Genomic DNA, 12,462 nt, shown 5'->3' on the forward strand with positions numbered 1-12,462 from the left:
TTAAAAACTTTTTTTTTAAACTACTGCTAATAAATAGCCAAGATCTAAGTTGGGTTCCACAGATCAATGTAGTCCCTAGCTTCAAAAGAGATGTGACATAAAATATCTGAAGATCATATTCATTAATGACTTTTTAAAATTTTTTTAAAATTATACTTTAAGTTCTGTGATACATGTGCAGAACGTGTAGGTTTGTTACATAGGTATACACGTGCCATGGTGGTTTGCTGCACCCATCAACCCGTCATCTACATTAGGTATTTCTCCCAATGCTATCCCTCCCCTAGCCCCCGAACCCCCGACAGCCCCTGGTGTGTGATGTTCCCCTCCCTTGTGTCCATGTGTTCTCACTGTTCAACTCCCACTTATGAGTGAGAACATGCGGTGTTTGGTTTTCTTTTCCTGTGTTAGTTTGCTGAGAATGATGGTTTCCAGCTTCATCTATGTCCCTGCAAAGGACATGAACTCATTCTTTTTTATGGCTGCATAGTATTCCATGGTGTCTATGTGCCACATTTTCTTTTTTTTTCCTTTTTTTATTATTATTATAAAGTTTTAGGATACATGTGCACAACTTGCAGGTTTGTTACATATGTATACATGTGCCACGTTGGTGTGCTGCACCCATTAACTCATCATTTAGCATTAGGTATATCTCCTAATGCTATCCCTCCCCTCCACCCCACAACAGACCCTGGAGTGTGATGTTCCCCTTCCTGTGTCCATGTGTTCTCATTGTTCAATTCCCACCTATGAGTGAGAACGTGCAGTGTTTGGTTTTTTGTCCTTGTGATAGTTTGCTGAGAATGATGGTTTCCAGCTTCATCCATGTCCCTATAAAGGACATGAACTCATCATTTTTTATGGCTGCATAGTATTCCATGGTGTATATGCGCCACATTTTCTTAATCCAGTCTATCATTGTTGGACATTTGGGTTGGTTCCAAGTCTTTGCTATTGTGAATAGTGCCACAATAAACATACGTGTGCATGTGTCTTTATAGCAGCATGATTTATAATCCTTTGGGTATATATCCAGTAATGGGATGGCTGGGTTGAATGGTATTTCTAGTTCTAGATCCCTGAGGAATCACCACACCGACTTCTACAATGGTTGAACTAGTTTACAGTCCCACCAACAATGTAAATGATTTCTTAAGAAGAAGGACTAAGGCCCAGCACGGTGGCTCAAGCCTGTTATCTTGGCATTTTGGGAGGCTGGGCAGGCGGATTGCTTGAGCCTAGGAGTTTAAGACCAGCCTGAGCAACAGGCTGGTCTCTACAAAAAATACAAAGATTAGCTGTGTGTGGTGATGCACACCTACAGTCCCAAATATTCAGGAGACCAAGGTGGGAGGATTCAGTGACCCCAGGAGATCGAGGCTGCAGTGAGCTGTAATCATGCCCTACACTGCAGCCTGGGTGATAGAGTGAGACCCTGTCTCAAAATAAAGAGAAGAAGAAGAAGAAGAAGAAAAAGAAGAAATAAAGTATTGATATTTCCATGTGACCAGAAACTTGATCTAAAAATTTTAAATATAATGAAGACTTCTGGTGAGAGCAAAGGAAAACTAATGGAGAAGATACTAATACATACTTGCCTTTTTCAAAAATTTCCCAAACTATATGTGGAATTAAGCAGTACCTACAGCACTTCAGAGCCCAGCGGTTTTTGAAAAGAAAATTACATATATACATGGAATTCTCTAAAATCGAAGCATCTGTAATTTTTCTAATGGAGATAATCACAAGCCACTGCTAACAGTTGTCATTTTGAGGAGACAGGCAGAGAGGTAAAAGGAAGCTTTTACTCTAATTTCCTAACCTCGTAAATGCATTACTTTTTTTTTTTTTTTTAATATCAAAGGGATTTATCTAGTTAGTAATAATGCTACCAGTACACTATTTAGGTCCTCAACACTAAAAACATATTTTTATGATTAAATTCTAATCCTAAATACCTTTCTAACAAATGTTATCTATTTAAAAAGAAATTTCAGCAATTTTTTCTTATAATTCTTTTTCTTTTGAAAATTCTCAAACCTTCAGAAAGATTGGAAAACTAGTATATTGAACACCCATATGACTTTCACGGAGTTCATAATTATTAACACTTTGCCACACATACATATATATATATTATGCATATGATATTTTTTTGGCTGAACCTTCTGAAAAAGGTAGGCATCATAACAAATCACCCTTAAATACTTTAGCATGTAATTCCTAAGAACAAGGACATTATTCTATACAACTATAATACAATTATCAAACTCAATAAATTTAACATTGATACTATTTTCTAATATACAGTCCATACTAAAATCATCCCAATTGTCCCAATAATGTCCTTACTGGCTATTTTGTTTTGAAAAAGGATCCAGTCAAGAATCATGTGTTGCATTTAGCTGTCAGGTTCCATTTTCTCCTTATATCTAAATTGCTTCCAGCCTTTATTTTGCCTATCATGATACTGACCAGTTACTGTTGCAAAACACAGCTCACTTTGGAAATATGTGATTGCTTCCTCATGTTTTGATTTATAGTATGTTAAACATTTTGGCAGGAATGCCACATATGTATATATATCATAATTAATATATTTATTTATAATCAATATACTTCATTATAATATACATATAATCAATATCCTAATCAATATACTTATATATTTAAGTGCTAAAGCTGCCACTATCTCACTTAAGTGGCAAAATGTGACTAATAGCCATCACACGACACATGATGTCGGTTTATTAATCAACTGTGAGATAGTGAGATAGTGTCATGTTTAGCACTTAACATACTCCAAATTTAAATCAGCATCCTAATAACCTAAGAGTAATATTTCTCTAAGTAGATGATACCCTCCACTACTTGGTTATCTAGCTTTCTCTATTTTCTAGAGGTATTCACAAACAGCTCCTCAACTTAAGCCCTAATCAGCCCCATTCCCCCAACCCCCATAGAGCAGCACAGCCAAGTCCTCCATAGCTACAGACAGTGTTGTTATGGAATATAAGAATATATTTAGCATGTTCCATTTAGCCCTGCTGCTCTCAGGCCTAGGATATAAGCCAGATTAACCTTGAAAATTAAATCAAATAAAGATTTGGGGGAAAAAATGCAATTCAGAACCCAAAGGGTTTAGACCTTAAGGAGCTCATAGTCAAATGTTTCAAATGCTCAAACAAGCAGTTACCCGAGCCCCATTAAGCTTGGGAGACTGACAATATTACCAATAGAGGACAAGGAGTAGAAGAGATAACACAGTCAATAAATGCTAACAGACTGAACAAACAAACAGACAAATCAGTCGTTGCTTTAGCATTAGTACACTAAAAATACAATTGGATATTTTGTTTCTTAGAAATTACAAAGTAATTTATGCAGTCACTTATAGCCTTCTTCTAAGCAATTACATTATCAATATTATAGAGAAATGTTTCTATATGCTGAATACAATGATCAAATCTCTACTTTTATCTGGATGTCAGGTAAGACTGACAATATCAATCCCAACTCACAATCTTTGATTTGAAGATATCCAGCAGACCTGATAAGTGAGTGTACTGATTTGGCACTTTTCTAAGATGAACCATTTCGAAGTCAGTTCGTACACCAGGACCTTGACATTCTCCTACATACATTCTTCGCCATTTGTGGTGAATTTGCACAAAGAGTGGCACCTGACTGCAGGACATGATTAAACAGGAATAGAATACAAGCTCATTAAACATTAAACCTGAACCTCAAATTTTTTCCAAATTATTTTAATCTCAAGAATTTGAAAGCACTAAACTGGAAACACAACAAAAACGCAGGTTTGTGTTTATAACAAAGACATTCTTAGTTCCTTTTTCTCCTTATGCTACTAAACTGAAGAAACTATCATCTAGAAGTACTTTGATTAGTCTGAAAATTGTTTTATCAGCTAAATGTCAGAAAACATCAGAATGAAAACTGCCTTGAATAAAAGTGATTATTTCATATTAGTCTTTCCAAAGTAACAATAAAACCAATTTACAGGTATTAAACAATATATATTAAGCCAATACTGTGGTGAAATATTTTTCACATCATTTAAAGATAAAGTAGGGCTCCTAAGCACAAGAAGGTTGTGATGTGCCTTACAGAGAAAATACGTGTTAACACACGTATTTTCCCAGAAGCATCGTTCATGCACAAGTTACACTGCTTTTGGCTACAAGTTCAATGTTAATGACTCAACAATGTATATTAAATAAGCTATCTTTAAACAGAAACACACATAAAAGAAGGTTATGTATTAACTGGTTGCCAAAAAATGTGACCAGAGGCTCGAAGGAACCCAAGTCTGTATTTCTCCTAGGAGAAATAGGTGAGGAATTGATTATTCAGTGTTTGTGGCAACTTTATAGCACATAACTACCTTAAATAACAAGAAAGGATTGTACAAATACATCCCCAAGTTAATAATCCTACATTAGTAAATATTCTAGCAAAATTATTCCCTTAGGATATACCATGGAGTACATCCACTAAAATAAATTAATTCTTCCCCAGTAGATTTAGAGTATCATAGTCTATTCGATATACAAATGAAATACAACTCAAAATAGCAGAATAGTGATTAAACAAAATTCATTTTCTTAAATACTTCCATTTAAGAATAGGGCCTAAAGGTACTGAAAATTAACTTTTAAAAAAGTTATTCCAAATATACATTGAATTGTTTCAGGAAGATTACCTTTAGAAATGGCCTCCATTTAGGTTTTATTAGTTTTGTCCTTATATACCAAATTCCAGTATAAAAACATGCAGATATATTGTTAAAAGAAAAATTTTCAACTAATTAAACTTAATGGAGTTTATTTAAGGCTGGGCACAGTCGCTTACACCTATAATCCTACCACTCTGGAAGGCCCAGGCAGGTGGATCATCTGAGGTCAGGAGTTCAAGACCAGCCTGGCCAACATAGTGAAACCCCATCTCTACTGAAAATTTAAAAAATAAAAATAAAAATAAAAATTAGCCAAAGGTGGTGCACACCTGTACTCCCAGATACTCGGGAGGCTGAGGCAGGAGAGTCGCTTGAACTCAGGAGGTGGAGGCTGCAGTGAGCCCAGACTGTGCCACTGCACTCCAGCCTGGGCAACAGAGCAAGACTACATCTCAAAAAAAAAAAAAAAATTTATTTGAGCAAAAATGAGTGGAGAATCACATAGTCTTCAGAACTAGTGGAGGTTCAGACAGATCAGCTCTGTAAGGTGGGCAGGCAGCATTTATAGACAGAAAATGGAAGTAAGGTACAGAAACAGCTTGATTGGTTACAGCTCCGAGTTTGCTTTATTTGTGCATGCTCTGATCAGTTGCCTTGTGATTGACTGAACCTCAGCTGCTGTGATTGTCTGGGACTGAGTTAATTGTCCCAAAAGTATACTCCTAAATTAAGCTTTCAGTTTGTACACGGAGTAAGTTAGGTAGCAGTTCTTTATATAGGGAGCAGGTACAGAGGTAACCTCAAGCCAAATTTAGTTTAACAATACATATGCACTAAGTTCCTAATTACAATAAAAAAGCTAACATTTAATAACTGTTTGCCTTTGTAAATTATTGTTAAAAACAGTTTTTTTGTCTAGGTTTTAAAAAATGTCCACTCACCAGCCAGTGTTTCCCAAAGCAATAGAAACAGAACTCAGAAGAAGGTTGCACTTAGATTCGCTGAGAACAGCGTCACTGTGTGCAGCAGGGGCAATCACCACGAACTCACGTAGCCCATACCTTAAAAAAAGAATTAACTGCATTAAACAGGGGAAACCTCAGAACACAAAAATCCATTACTTGAAAAACGCAAAAAAATTTCCCTACAGAAAATTTAACAAGTCAGGTTTAAACTAAAAGTGTTTCTTTTAATGGTAACCGAACCTACAAGACTTCAATTTTAAGAAGCACTTCCATCATCCACCTACTAGTTCCCCTCTATTCTTTACAAATTAGAAACAATTTGCTGAAATCTAAATTTGATTTGGCTAAAATAGGCTCAGATATATTTGCGTGCCCATCTGTGTGTGTGTGTGTGTGTGTGTGTGTGTGTGTGTGTGTGTGTGTGAGTGAGAGAGACTTTGACCGTTGTAAATACTTTTTCCGCTTTGCCTACTTTATGTTGTATACCCATGTGTTTACTAAGAAGTTGATCACATGGATGTATTCATAAGACCACTGTAATATTGATGTTATTGTTGCCGCTTGAGAAAAAGGGTCAACAGCTGATTCCTTAAAACAACTGTCACAGAATGGCTGGGCTGAGAACGCTGCCAAGAGCCCTGCAGCGGGGGGAGAAGTGTCCGGTAGGAGAGGTGTGTGGTGGGACAGGTGTCTGATGCCTCGGCCTGGTGCTTCACACCTCTCACTCAAGAGTTTCTTCTGGTTTCACACTTTTTAACCTCTCTGTGCTTTAGCAGCCGTGACCTTGCCTTCATTGCTTCATCCAGTGCAGGCCTGATTTCTGAAGACACCAAAGTGTTTCTCTTTCAGCTTGAAAACCAAGCAGGTTTACACATGGGTTTCAGTGTATTTGCCTTTGAACCCTTAACTAAACTTTAGCCTTCTGGCTGGTGTAGAATGTCTTTAGCTGGGGTGACCTGGGATGGTGTTGGGGTTTACCGTCTCCAGCTTCGGCCTTTCCAGAAACCCTTGTGGAGGGCAGTATCGGCTGCAGGTTTCATCATCATATTGCAGTTTGAGGTCACCACTATTTGGGGGACAAGCTTGTGTCCTGCTGAGGGGCAGGGTTTTCAGCAGAGGGTCAGTGGTGGGGCTGAGCCATCGTGGAAGTGGCCCCAGGGGTCGTATGGCCATGCGTATGGCCATGCTCTAACACACTCCATGTGGCCTGCCCAGAGCTGGATGCCTCCTTTAGGCAAGGTTTACAGTCTATTTTCTAAAGTTTTAAGTATTTTAAGAGGTATTGAGACTAATGAATATAATAATTCAGTAATTTAAATGTTTATTTTTAATGGAAGGATTATTAATAAGAAGCTAATTGACATGGAAATGTCAGTGAAATTTCTTACCTACAAGGAAAGTGAACATTTTGTATTTAAGTAAACTATAATGTGCACATTTTAAGAATAAAGAAATCTGATACTTGAAAGGAAAAAAAAGAAACAATTTGCTGAAATCGCAAGGACCATTAAACAATAGTTTTGCCTTTAAAGTTAAGTTTACAAGATAAAAGAAGCAAGTATTGAAACTTTGCTTTAATGAACTGATACCACTAAGTCTGCAGATGAAGAAAGTTTGACAGATTCCCTAAACTGCAGGAAAATTATCAGCAATGATGTATATGTCCTTTCTAAATGTAAGAACAGTTTACTAAGTATCCTAATTAAGGAATTCTTATGTTCTTTTACTCAATAACACATTAAAAAGGGGTTAAAAAATTATCATAAAACAGCTTAATCTTGCTATGACATCTACATTAATTAAACTTCTCATTCAGTTGCCATATCCTTTAAAGTCACAAATGTGCTGCCAAACTTTTATGAAAATATACAATCAAACTGATCATCTTGTCTACTGAAAATTCCTCTCCTATTCACTCTTTAATGTATTTATATTTAATATTTTTTGAATAAAGAAAATAACTTAGAGATATTACTCATTTGCCTAATTTATTATCTCTGGTATATAAAGAATTATTAATGCTTATTTTTATAAACATCCTCCTCAAGAAATCCCCCAAACAGGAGTAATGATTTAAGTTTAATTCATAATGTTTATTATTTAGATGACAAAAACTTATTTCATTTCCTCACCCTACCTCCACCCTCCTAGCCCTGAAATCAAAATCAGTTATGTAGAGGCAGCATAAAATAATGAAGAATAATCTAGAGCTTTAAAAATTAACCTCTAAAAATCTTTGAAAAATACAGTTTTCTTTTTTTCAAATGTCCCTGGAAGAAAGAAAACAAAACAAAACAAGTGAACATCCCCGTTCCATCCTCTGTGCTTGTATAAAATCACTGCCAACAGTTTCTTGGTTATTCTTCCAGAAATGTTCCACTTATCTGCATAACCACCCTACCCTCAAATACAATTACACTATTTGTATACACTTTGTAAAGCTTCTTTTCAAAAGGACAATCCCCTATTGATCAGTACTTTATTTCCAGTTTTATGCTGCTGCAACAATACTGCACCTGTCTTTCTACATATATATCTCTATAATAAATTTCTAGTGGTTGCTGGATAAAAGAACATTTGCATTTTAACACTGATAGCTGTTGCCAACCTTCTTACTGTACACACACACAATGCCACTGTATACAAGCCATGAATAACAAGCCAAATTGCCATTTATCTGCAATCTACCTTCTATCCTCTAAGCCTTTCTTTCCTCTATCTATTGATAAAATGTCTCCCCCTCATCCATTCTACTGCCATTACTAAATACACAAATCCTGACAAATTCTTTAAAGATTTACCTTGCCAGGTGTGGTGGCTCACACTTGTAATGCAAGTATCTTGGGAGGCCAATGCAGGAGGATCACTTGAGCTTAGGAGTTCAAGACCAGCCTAGGCAACATAGCAAGACCCACTCTCTACAAAAATTTGTAAAAATTAGCTGGGCATGGTGGAGAGCACCTGTAGTCCCAGCAGCCTGGGAGGCTGAGGTGGGAGAACTGCTTGAGGCCAGGAGGTCAAGGCTGTAGTGAACCATCATCACACCACTGCACTCCATCCTGGGAAGCAGAGCAAAACCTCATCTCAAAAAAAAAAAAAAAAAGATTTACCTCAAATATCACCCCATCACTCTTGATAAATGTACTCTCTTCTTTATGATCTTTAAAATGTCAGCCGGGCGCGGTGGCTCACGCTTGTAATCCCAGCACTTTGGGAGGCCGAGGCAGGCGGATCATGAGGTCAGGAGATCAAGACCACAGTGAAACCTCGTCTCTACTAAAAATACAAAAAATTAGCCGGGCGTGGTGGCGGGTGCCTGTAGTCCCAGCTACTCGGAAAGGCTGAGGCAGGAGAATGGCGTGAACCCAGGAGGCGGAGCTTGCAGTGAGCCAAGATTGCGCCACTGCACTCCAGCCTGGGCGACAGAGTGAGACTCCGTCTCAAAAAAAAAAAAATAAATAAATAAATAAAATAAAAAGTCAATGTAAGTCACTACTTTTTCCCCAATAGGTCTACTTGAATCCTGAGACTATGTCTTCATCAAAAGTAAACATTAAGTGGGAGCTTTAAAAAAAAATAAGCAAAAATCAACAACAACAACAAAAAACAACCAACCAGATTTTAAAATGGGCAAAGGACTTGGATGGATGTCACTCAAAAGAAAATATACAAAGGCCGGGAGCAGTGGCTCACACCTGTAATCCCAGCACTTTGGGAGGCCGAGGCAGGCAGATCACGAGGTCAGGAGATCAAGACCATCCTGGCTAACATGGTGAAATCCCGTCTCTACTGAAAATACAAAAAAATTAGCCGGGCGTGGTGGTGGGCCTCTGTAGTCCCAGCTACTCGGGAGGCTGAGGCAGGAGAATGGCATGAACCCAGGAGGTGGAACTTGCAGTGAGCCGAGATCACGCCACTGCACTCCAGCCTGGTGACAGAGCAAGGCCCTGTCTCTTAATAAAAAAATTTAAAAAAAAAAAAAAAAAAACATTTTAGAGAGCAAAAGGAAGAATATATCAATATTTAAAATGGACAAATCTCAAACGAATTACATATTTCTTTATATCTCTGCTACAAAACCATTCATACAAATGCAAAAAGGTGTATGTACAGTGATTTTCACTATAATATTTTAATTTAATTGTAAAAATCTAGAAACAACCTAAATATTCTTCAATAGAGGTGTGGCAAAATAATTATGGTTACCACCACCAATACCACCACACACACACAATAAAGAGATATTCTATATTCATGGATAGGAAGATAATATTATCAAGATATTAGTTCTTTCCAACTTCATCTACAGATTCAATGCAATCTCAATCAAAATCTCAGCAAGTTATGATATCCACAGACTGATTTTAAAATTTACAAGCAGAAGCAAAAAAACACTCAAAGTAGCCAATAAAATACTGAAGAAGAAGAAAGTTGGAGAACTAATACTATCAAACTTCAAGCACTACTATAAAGCTACAGAAATCAATACAGTGTGGTAATGGCAAAAGAACAAATAGAGATCAATGGAACAGAATAGAGAGCCTAGAAATAGACCCAGACAAATATGGTCAACTAATCTCTGAAAAGGAAAAGAGGCAATACAATGGACATAGTCTTTTCAACAAATGGTGTTAGAACAACTGGACATCCACATACAAAAAAATTAATCTAGACAGGCTTTACATTCTCCACAAAAACTAACTTAAAATGGATTACAGACCTGAATATAAAATGCAAAGTTATAAAACTCCTAGAACACAGAATAAAATCTAGATAACTTTGAGTTTGTTGATAACCTTTTAGACGCAACACTAAAAGCACAATCCAGAAAAGAACAAGCTGATATGCTAGACTTCATTAAAATTAATAATTTTTGCTCTGCAAAAGACACCGTCAAGAGAATGAAAGAGAAAACCATAGTCTGGGAGAAAATATTTGCAAAAGACATTTCAGATCGAGGACTGTTATCTAGAATCTACAGAGAACTCTTAAAACTAAAAAATAAGAACATAATCCAAGTTAAAAAAAAAAAAAAAAAGGCCCAAAGACTTCAACCAGACACCTCACCCAAGAAGACATAAAGATAGCAAACAAGCGTATGAAAAGATGTTCCATATCACATGTAATCAGGGAAGTGAAATTAAAACAACAGTGAGAGACCACTACATACCTACTAGGGTGAGTTTCATTAATAAATCATTATATTTCCTACAATTTCTAGCCCAGTAACTTAAATTTATTAGGAGATCAAATGTATCAACACAAATTAAAATGTCACGATTGCACTTCTTAATAAAAGAACTGTTTCATCTGAATAATAGATTGCATATGTATACAAAATACCATATTTAAATATAAATGTGTTTTAGCATCCCATCCACCAAATGAGAAAGGTAGGACAATCAACCATTCATTTTCAAGATGCATTTTTCTTTCCTGCACCAATAAAGATCAAAAGTAACAACAACAAAAAGTTAACCAATATTTGATATATTTGTTGTTACTCTCAAATAGGCAAATCATAAAACCATACCACTTACTTTGTGGTTTTTTTTTTTTTTTTTGAGATGGAGTTTCACTCTTGTTGCCCAGGCTGGAGTGCAATGGCACGATGTTGGCTCACTGCAACCTCTGCCTCCCGGGTTCAAGTAATTCTCCTGTCTCAGCCTCCCCAGTAGCTGGGAATACAGGCATGTGCCACCACACCCGGCTAATTTTTTTGTATTTTTAGTAGAGACAGGGTTTCACCATGTTAGCCAGGATGGTTTCGATCTCCCGACCACGTGATCCGCCCACCTCGGCCTCCCAAAGTGCTGGGATTACAGGCGTGAGCCACTGCGCCCAGCCATACCACTTACTTTGAATTCTACAACTCTCACATATATTACCTTACAAAGACATCGATTAAGGACCTCTCTAAAAAAAAAGGTATAAAAAAGTTAAATACCTACCACTTACAAAAATACCTGGGTAATTGGAGGTGTTCAAAGAACAATTCACTTTTTGAATCTATTTTTAGTAATTTTTTAGATATTATAATACACATCTTTAATTTATAATCTATTCAGGTTATTCTCGTAAAATCTACCAATTTTATACAGTGTAACTCCATTCCTTCCCCCTCTTCCTTTGTGCAGTATTGTCATATATATTACATATTACATATATGTTATAAACCCAACAATACAGTGCTGTCATTATTGCTTAAGCAATCTTATGCTTTTTTTTAAATTATGAGAATAAATTTATTGTATTTACTAGAGTATTTCCAATGCTCTTCATTCCTTTCTATGGATTCAAGTTACCCTCTTTTAGTATTACTTGTAAGGCAAGGATGAATTCTGTCAATCTTTGTTTACATGAGAATGTCATTATTTCATCTTTATTTTTGAAATATAGTTTCACTGGATATGGAATTCTTGGTCAACAGTGTTTTTTTTTTTTTTTTTCTCCCTTTCAGAACTTTGTGTCATTGCACTGCCCTCTGGCCTCCACTGTTTCTGATGAGAAGTCAGCCAAGGGTATTGTTCCCTTGTACATGAGAAGTCATTTTTCTTTTGCTGCCTATAAGATTTTCTTTCCATCTAAGGGATTCAGCAGGTTGCCCATACTATGTCTAGGGGTGGTTCTCTTTTGTGTTTATCCTACTTAAGATTCACTAAGACTTCTGGTTCTGAGTGTTTTTAATCAAATTTGGAAAATTCTCAGCCATTATTTCTTCAAATTTGTTTTTCTACCACTTTTTCTCTTCACCTGGGAGTCCCATTACATGCATGCTTTGGAACACTTGACACTGAC

The 12,462-nt window shown here is 36.6% G+C and overlaps 1 protein-coding gene across 2 annotated transcripts in view; it reads right to left on the reverse strand.

Moving 5' to 3' along the window:
- Positions 1 to 12,462, reverse strand: part of RAB3GAP1 (RAB3 GTPase activating protein catalytic subunit 1) — a 120,381-nt gene that overhangs the window by 52,203 nt on the left and 55,716 nt on the right. For both annotated transcript variants that reach the window (XM_030800922.1, XM_030800921.1), the window contains exons 6-7: positions 5,641 to 5,760; positions 3,525 to 3,690 (exon numbers count right to left, since the gene is read on the reverse strand). In XM_030800922.1, coding sequence (XP_030656782.1) covers positions 3,525 to 3,690; positions 5,641 to 5,760 — 286 coding nt within the window. The remainder of the gene's footprint in view (positions 1 to 3,524; positions 3,691 to 5,640; positions 5,761 to 12,462) is intronic.

The sequence above is a fragment of the Nomascus leucogenys genome, chromosome 20 (assembly GCF_006542625.1).
Source record: "Nomascus leucogenys isolate Asia chromosome 20, Asia_NLE_v1, whole genome shotgun sequence".
Taxonomy (NCBI): Eukaryota; Metazoa; Chordata; class Mammalia; order Primates; family Hylobatidae; genus Nomascus; species Nomascus leucogenys.